Here is a 9943-nt window from a genome sequence, read left to right as displayed (position 1 = left end):
AAATATTTGGCGCCTCAAAAGAAACGATACTAATTTCTCCATCTCTTGGATAATCCTATCTTCTTATCCCTCTTATATAAGTAATAATAACATTTGTAGGTTATGTTTAGAAGGAAGCTATAACATAATGCGAAGGAATGGAAATTAGGTTAATACTACGGATGAGAAAGTTTTTCTCATGTAAGCACATGACCAAATTCCTATTCATCAATCTAAAATAACTGTTCACTCACCTTTTACTTAGTTTGATATTAAAAAATATATAACTATATTTTACTATCCATCACACCAACTTTACATTACTATACCTTACACTATATTGGTACATTTTTTCTTCAACTTTTCCTTCTGAATAAACACCATATATAGTGGTGTGTTATAAGTTATTATTATTCCTTATATGATAATTTATATTTATTAATTGGTACTTATAAAATTTTATTCTCTTCTTTATTTATAATCCATTTATAAAGCTTGTATTAGTATGTATTAGTATAAAGCTTGTATTTGTATGTATTAGAATACATACAAAGATCATGAGGGTAGGGTTGTTTTAGAGAAATGGAAACTATGTAACTTAGATACTATTATCTATACTTTATCAGGTTTTGAATGTTAATTAAGGGTATTTAGAATAACTTTCATGGGGATATTCCTAGTAAATAAGGTATAAATTGACGCACATACCAAAATCTTTAAAGTTTAATGGAAGGGAGGCAACCAAGATGTAAGTTCTAAAATAAGAAATATTTAAATTTAGTATTAAGAGTGAAATGTAGCTATATGGGAAAATACAACTTTGGAACGTTGTTTATTAATTCGTCTCTTTTCATTTGTTTCACTCATTTGACTGCGGCCATAAAATTTACCATATTTTGATTTTATGTCCCGGATTCATATAGGTACCTTTAGAGCAGTCAAAAGACTCTGCAAATTCGTCATAGTTCCGCAATGGCACTTGGACACTGAAAGTCAAAAGATTAATATTTATAATCATTGTAATGAAACACTTGTACATGAATATTGCATACGTGAAGGAGATTGTGTATTTATGATTAACTTTTAGTTAGTAAAATAAATGTGCTGTAAGTTTTATACTGTGAATCAATATGTGATTTCGAAGACAGCCGTTAATATGTAGACAGTCAAATGAATTGATGGGTGCCACTGCAATGCAATGTTTCCTATAAAATTTCACACCTTCTCTATTTTTCTCTCTTCATCTTCTTTTCTCTTCCTTTTCACAATTACTAATATGTCATTTTACTTTTCACCGAATACATATTTTCAGCCATTTATACCAAAGTGTTGTCACAGCAATATGAAATGAACTGCTTTGCTAAAGGACACCACGCTCTACCTGGATCAGGAATTGAAACTACGATCTCGCGGTCGTACGTGCAATACCCTAACCACTGGGTCATGCGATTTCATCCATCCATCCCTCCATCCCTCCATCCATCTATCTATCTATCTATCTATCTATCTATCTATCTATCTATCTATCTATCTATCTATCTATCTATCTATCTATCTATCTATCTATCTATCTATCTATCTATCTATATGTATGTATATGTACATACATATGTACATACATCAGTCTCCCTAAATAGCTGGCAAACTTTAAATCTCGTTTGAAACCCACATTGGAATATATTCTCCAACGTAAGGAAGGTTGATCTTGCTGCACACCCTAACATCAGATATCATTTTCAGAGAAACATCCATCGATTGATTACTCAAGAGTAAGAAACCTACTGAAAGATACTAGCTCACAGTTTTAAAGGTATTCAGTTACATGATTGTGCCAATTCCTACACCCCACCATTACCTTACCCACGTCTTGTTGATTATCTGCATCCATCGAATGAGGACTAGTTTGTGAGTAATAGCGGTAGTTGTGAAAAGAGAGATTGTTAGTAATTTCATCTACTGCAGGATAGTGCGTGACTTCATGGTCACCCTGTATATATATATATATATATATATATATTACGTTATATAATTAGGGCTCAGTAAAATAACTTACTTTGCCACATACTGAATTTTTTAGAAATAGCAGCCAAAATGTATTTTTAGCCATTTCTACTACTTTAAGAAAAGTCTCCCAGATAGTGTTTAATCAAAAATAATTCACGTAGATATAGAGAGAAAACAGCAAAATATCACATGTACAAAGAATCTTTGTGCATGTGATATTTTGCTGTTTTTCCCTCCATATCTTCATGAATTATTTTTGAGAATAACACTCTTTGTACATGTGATATTTTGCTGTTTTCCCTCCATATCTACGTGAATTATTTTTGAGTAAACACTCTTTGTACATGTGATATTTTGCTGTTGTTCCCTCCATATCTATGTGAATTATTTTTGAGTAAACACTCTTTGTACATGTGATATTTGGCTGTTTTCCCTCCATATCAACGTGAATTATTTTTGAGTAAACACTCTTTGTACATGTGATATTTGGCTGTTTTCCCTCCATATCAACGTGAATATTTTTGAGTAAACACTCTTTGTACATGTGATATTTTGCTGTTTTCCCTCCATATCAACGTGAATTATTTTTGAGTAAACACACTTTGTACATGTGATATTTTGCTGTTTTCCCTCCATATCAACGTGAATTATTTTTGAGTAAACACTCTTTGTACATGTGATATTTTGCTGTTTTCCCTCCATATCAACGTGAATTATTTTTGAGTAAACACACTTTGTACATGTGATATTTTGCTGTTTTCCCTCCATATCAACGTGAATTATTTTTGAGTAAACACACTTTGTACATGTGATATTTTGCTGTTTTCCCTCCATATCAACGTGAATTATTTTTGAGTAAACACACTTTGTACATGTATTTTTGCTGTTTTCCACTCATATCGCCGTGAATTATTTTTGAGTAAACACACTTTGTACATGTGATATTTTGCTGTTTTCCCTCCATATCGCCGTGAATTATTTTTGAGTAAAACACTCTTTGTACATGTGATATTTTGCTGTTTTCCCTCCATATCAACGTGAATTATTTTGGAGTAAACACACTTTGTACATGTGATATTTTGCTGTTTTCCCTCCATATCGCAGTGAATTATTTTTCAGTAAACACACTTTGTACATGTGATATTTTGCTGTTTTCCCTCCATATCAACGTGAATTATGTCTGAGTAAACACACTTTGTACATGTGATATTTTGCTGTTTTCCCTCCATATCGCCGTGAATTATTTTTGAGTAAACACTCTTTGTACATGTGATATTTTGCTGTTTTCCCTCCATATCTATGTGAATTATTTTTGAGTAAACACTCTTTGTACATGTGATATTTTGCTGTTTTTCCCACCATATCTACGTGAATTATTTTTGAGAATAACACTCTTTGTACATGTGATATTTTGCTGTTTTCCCTCCATATCTACGTGAATTATTTTTGAGTAAACACTCTTTGTACATGTGATATTTTGCTGTTTTCCCTCCATATCAACGTGAATTATTTTTGAGTAAACACTCTTTGTACATGTGATATTTTGCTGTTTTCCCTCCATATCAACGTGAATTATTTTTGAGTAAACACTCTTTGTACATGTGATATTTTGCTGTTTTCCCTCCATATCAACGTGAATTATTTTTGAGTAAACACTCTTTGTACATGTGATATTTTGCTGTTTTCCCTCCATATCAACGTGAATTATTTTTGAGTAAACACTCTTTGTACATGTGATATTTTGCTGTTTTCCCTCCATATCAACGTGAATAATTTTTGAGTAAACACACTTTGTACATGTGATATTTTGCTGTTTTCCCTCCATATCAACGTGAATTATTTTTGAGTAAACACTCTTTGTACTTGTGATATTTGGCTGTTTTCCCTCCATATCAACGTGAATTATTTTTGAGTAAACACTCTTTGTACATGTGATATTTGGCTGTTTTCACTCCATATCGCCCTGAATTATTTTTGAGTAAACACACTTTGTACATGTGATATTTTGCTGTTTTCCCTCCATATCGCCGTGAATTATTTTTGAGTAAACACTCTTTGTACATGTGATATTTTGCTGTTTTCCCTCCATATCAACGTGAATTATTTTTGAGTAAACACACTTTGTACATGTGATATTTTGCTGTTTTCCCTCCATATCGCCGTGAATTATTTTTGAGTAAACACACTTTGTACATGTGATATTTTGCTGTTTTCCCTCCATATCAACGTGAATTATTTTTGAGTAAACACTCTTTGTAATTGTGATATTTGGCTGTTTTCCCTCCATATCAACGTGAATTATTTTTGAGTAAACACTCTTTGTACATGTGATATTTGGCTGTTTTCACTCCATATCGCCGTGAATTATTTTTGAGTAAACACTCTTTGTACATGTGATATTTTGCTGTTTTCCCTCCATATCGCCGTGAATTATTTTTGAGTAAACACTCTTTGTACATGTGATATTTTGCTGTTTTCCCTCCATATCAACGTGAATTATTTTTGAGTAAACACACTTTGTACATGTGATATTTTGCTGTTTTCCCTCCATATCGCCGTGAATTATTTTTGAGTAAACACTCTTTGTACATGTGATATTTTGCTGTTTTCCCTCCATATCAACGTGAATTATTTTGAGTAAACACTCTTTGTACATGTGATATTTGCTGTTTTCCCTCCATATCAACGTGAATTTTTTGAGTAAACACACTTTGTACATGTGATATTTTGCTGTTTTCCCTCCATATCAATCGTGAATTATTTTTGAGTAAACACACTTTGTACATGTGATATTTTGCTGTTTTCCCTCCATATCGCTGTGAATTATTTTTGAGTAAACACACTTTGTACATGTGATATTTTGCTGTTTTCCCTCCATATCAACGTGAATTATTTTTGAGTAAACACCTTTGTACATGTGATATTTTGCTGTTTTCCCTCCATATCGCCGTGAATTATTTTTGAGTAAAACACTTTGTTGCATGTGATATTTTGCTGTTTTCCCTCCATATCGCCGTGAATTATTTTTGAGTAAACACTCTTTGTACATGTGATATTTTGCTGTTTTCCCTCCATATCGCCGTGAATTATTTTTGAGTAAACACACTTTGTACATGTGATATTTTGCTGTTTTCCCTCCATATCAACGTGAATTATTTTTGAGTAAACACTCTTTGTACATGTGATATTTTGCTGTTTTCCCTCCATATCAACGTGAATTATTTTTGAGTAAACACACTTTGTACATGTGATATTTTGCTGTTTTCCCTCCATATCAACGTGAATTATTTTTGAGTAAACACACTTTGTACATGTGATATTTTGCTGTTTTCCCTCCATATCGCCGTGAATTATTTTTGAGTAAACACTCTTTGTACATGTGATATTTTGCTGTTTTCCCTCCATATCAACGTGAATTATTTTTGAGTAAACACTCTTTGTACATGTGATATTTTGCTGTTTTCCCTCCATATCGCCGTGAATTATTTTTGAGTAAACACACTTTGTACATGTGATATTTTGCTGTTTTCCCTCCATATCAACGTGAATTATTTTTGAGTAAACACACTTTGTACATGTGATATTTTGCTGTTTTCCCTCCATATCGCGTGAATTATTTTTGAGTAAACACCTCTTTGTACATGTGATATTTTGCTGTTTTCCCTCCATATCAACGTGAATTATTTTTGAGTAAACACACTTTGTACATGTGATATTTTGCTGTTTTCCCCCATATCAACGTGAATTATTTTTGAGTAAACACCTTTGTACATGTGATATTTTGCTGTTTTCCCTCCATATCGACGTGAATTATTTTTGAGTAAACACTCTTTGTACATGTGATATTTTGCTGTTTTTCCCTCCATATCAACGTGAATTATTTTTGAGTAAACACACTTTGTACATGTGATATTTTGCTGTTTTCCCTCCATATCAACGTGAATTATTTTTGAGTAAACACACTTTGTACATGTGATATTTTGCTGTTTTCCCTCCATATCAACGTGAATTATTTTTGAGTAAACACTCTTTGTACATGTGATATTTTGCTGTTTTCCCTCCATATCAACGTGAATTATTTTTGAGTAAACACACTTTGTACATGTGATATTTTGCTGTTTTCCCTCCATATCAACGTGAATTATTTTTGAGTAAACACACTTTGTACATGTGATATTTTGCTGTTTTCCCTCCATATCAACGTGAATTATTTTTGAGTAAACACACTTTGTACATGTGATATTTTGCTGTTTTCCCTCCATATCAACGTGAATTATTTTTGAGTAAACACTCTTTGTACATGTGATATTTTGCTGTTTTCCCTCCATATCGCCGTGAATTATTTTTGAGTAAACACACTTTGTACATGTGATATTTTGCTGTTTTCCCTCCATATCGCCGTGAATTATTTTTGAGTAAACACTCTTTGTACATGTGATATTTTGCTGTTTTCCCTCCATATCAACGTGAATTATTTTTGAGTAAACACACTTTGTACATGTGATATTTTGCTGTTTTCCCTCCATATCGCCGTGAATTATTTTTGAGTAAACACACTTTGTACATGTGATATTTTGCTGTTTTCCCTCCATATCAACGTGAATTATTTTTGAGTAAACACTCTTTGTACATGTGATATTTTGCTGTTTTCCCTCCATATCAACGTGAATTATTTTTGAGTAAACACACTTTGTACATGTGATATTTTGCTGTTTTCCCTCCATATCGCCGTGAATTATTTTTGAGTAAACACTCTTTGTACATGTGATATTTTGCTGTTTTCCCTCCATATCGCCGTGAATTATTTTTGAGTAAACACTCTTTGTACATGTGATATTTTGCTGTTTTCCCTCCATATCAACGTGAATTATTTTTGAGTAAACACACTTTGTACATGTGATATTTTGCTGTTTTCCCTCCATATCGCCGTGAATTATTTTTGAGTAAACACACTTGTACATGTGATATTTTGCTGTTTTCCCTCCATATCAACGTGAATTATTTTGAGTAAACACTCTTTGTACATGTGATATTTTGCTGTTTCCCTCCATATCAACGTGAATTATTTTTGAGTAAACACACTTTGTACATGTGATATTTTGCTGTTTTCCCTCCATATCGCCGTGAATTATTTTTGAGTAAACACTCTTTGTACATGTGATATTTTGCTGTTTTCCCCCTCCATATCGCGTGAATTATTTTTGAGTAAACACTCTTTGTACATGTGATATTTTGCTGTTTTCCCTCCATATCAACGTGAATTATTTTTGAGTAAACACACTTTGTACATGTGATATTTTGCTGTTTTCCCTCCATATCGCCGTGAATTATTTTGAGTAAACACTCTTTGTACATGTGATATTTTGCTGTTTTCCCTCCATATCGCCGTGAATTATTTTGAGTAAACACACTTTGTACATGTGATATTTTGCTGTTTTCCCTCCATATCAACGTGAATTTTTTTGAGTAAACACACTTTGTACATGTGATATTTTGCTGTTTTCCCTCCATATCAACGTGAATTATTTTTGAGTAAACACACTTTGTACATGTGATATTTTGCTGTTTTCCCTCCATATCAACGTGAATTATTTTTGAGTAAACACACTTTGTACATGTGATATTTTGCTGTTTTCCCTCCATATCAACGTGAATTATTTTTGAGTAAACACACTTTGTACATGTGATATTTTGCTGTTTTCCCTCCATATCAACGTGAATTATTTTTGAGTAAACACACTTTGTACATGTGATATTTTGCTGTTTTCCCTCCATATCAACGTGAATTATTTTTGAGTAAACACACTTTGTACATGTGATATTTTGCTGTTTTCCCTCCATATCAACGTGAATTATTTTTGAGTAAACACTCTTTGTACATGTGATATTTTGCTGTTTTCCCTCCATATCGCCGTGAATTATTTTTGAGTAAACACACTTTGTACATGTGATATTTTGCTGTTTCCCTCCATATCAACGTGAATTATTTTTGAGTAAACACACTTTGTACATGTGATATTTTGCTGTTTTCCCTCCATATCGCCGTGAATTATTTTTGAGTAAACACTCTTTGTACATGTGATATTTTGCTGTTTTCCCTCCATATCGCCGTGAATTATTTTGAGTAAACACACTTTGTACATGTGATATTTTGCTGTTTTCCCTCCATATCAACGTGAATTATTTTTGAGTAAACACACTTTGTACATGTGATATTTTGCTGTTTTCCCTCCATATAACGTGAATTATTTTTGAGTAAACACACTTTGTACATGTGATATTTTGCTGTTTTCCCTCCATATCGCCGTGAATTATTTTTGAGTAAACACACTTTGTACATGTGATATTTTGCTGTTTTCCCTCCATATCAACGTGAATTATTTTTGAGTAAACACACTTTGTACATGTGATATTTTGCTGTTTTCCCTCCATATCGCCGTGAATTATTTTTGAGTAAACACACTTTGTACATGTGATATTTTGCTGTTTTCCCTCCATATCGCCGTGAATTATTTTTGAGTAAACACTCTTTGTACATGTGATATTTTGCTGTTTTCCCTCCATATCAACGTGAATTATTTTTGAGTAAACACACTTTGTACATGTGATATTTTGCTGTTTTCCCTCCATATCGCCGTGAATTATTTTGAGTAAACACACTTTGTACATGTGATATTTTGCTGTTTTCCCTCCATATCGCCGTGAATTATTTTTTGAGTAAACACTCTTTGTACATGTGATATTTTGCTGTTTTCCCTCCATATCAACGTGAATTATTTTTGAGTAAACACACTTTGTACATGTGATATTTTGCTGTTTTCCCTATATCGCCGTGAATTATTTTTGAGTAAACACACACTTTGTACATGTGATATTTTGCTGTTTCCCTCCATATCAACGTGAATTATTTTTGAGTAAACACACTTTGTACATGTGATATTTTGCTGTTTTCCCTCCATATCGCCGTGAATTATTTTTGAGTAAACACACTTTGTACATGTGATATTTTGCTGTTTTTCCCTCCATATCAACGTGAATTATTTTTGAGTAACACACTCTTTGTACATGTGATATTTTGCTGTTTTCCCTCCATATCAACGTGAATTATTTTTGAGTAAACACTCTTGTACATGTGATATTTTGCTGTTTTCCCTCCATATCAACGTGAATTATTTTTGAGTAAACACTCTTTGTACATGTGATATTTTGCTGTTTTCCCCATCCTATCAACGTGAATTATTTTTGAGTAAACACACTTTGTACATGTGATATTTTGCTGTTTTCCCCTCCATATCAACGTGAATTATTTTGAGTAAACACACTTTGTACATGTGATATTTTGCTGTTTTCCCTCCATATCAACGTGAATTATTTTTGAGTAAACACCTTTGTACATGTGATATTTTGCTGTTTTCCCTCCATATCAACGTGAATTATTTTGAGTAAACACACTTTGTACATGTGATATTTTGCTGTTTTCCCTCCATATCAACGTGAATTATTTTTGAGTAAACACACTTTGTACATGTGATATTTTGCTGTTTTCCCTCCATATCGCCGTGAATTATTTTGAGTAAACACACTTTGTACATGTGATATTTTGCTGTTTTCCCTCCATATCAACGTGAATTATTTTTGAGTAAACACACTTTGTACATGTGATTTTGCTGTTTTCCCTCCATATCGCGTGAATTATTTTTGAGTAAACACACTTTGTACATGTGATATTTTGCTGTTTTCCCTCCATATCAACGTGAATTATTTTTGAGTAAACACACTTTGTACATGTGATATTTGCTGTTTTCCCTCCATATCGCCGTGAATTATTTTTGAGTAAACACACCTTGTACATGTGATATTTTGCTGTTTTCCCTCCATATCGCCGTGAATTATTTTTGAGTAAACACATTTGTACATGTGATATTTTGCTGTTTTCCCTCCATATCGCCGTGAATTATTT

At 32.7% G+C, this 9943-nt stretch overlaps 1 protein-coding gene across 2 annotated transcripts in view; it reads right to left on the bottom strand.

Annotated features, from left to right (window-relative positions):
- Positions 1 to 804: 804 nt before the first annotated feature.
- Positions 805 to 9943, bottom strand: part of LOC115215167 (membrane metallo-endopeptidase-like 1) — a 119018-nt gene continuing 109879 nt past the window's right edge. For both annotated transcript variants that reach the window (XM_036505428.1, XM_036505427.1), the window contains exon 28: positions 805 to 965. In XM_036505428.1, the coding sequence (XP_036361321.1) occupies positions 866 to 965 (100 nt within the window). In that variant the 3' untranslated portion in view covers positions 805 to 865. The remainder of the gene's footprint in view (positions 966 to 9943) is intronic.

This window comes from Octopus sinensis, linkage group LG8 (assembly GCF_006345805.1).
Source record: "Octopus sinensis linkage group LG8, ASM634580v1, whole genome shotgun sequence".
NCBI classification, from domain to species: Eukaryota; Metazoa; Mollusca; class Cephalopoda; order Octopoda; family Octopodidae; genus Octopus; species Octopus sinensis.
This window is presented reverse-complemented; position numbering and strand designations above follow the sequence as displayed.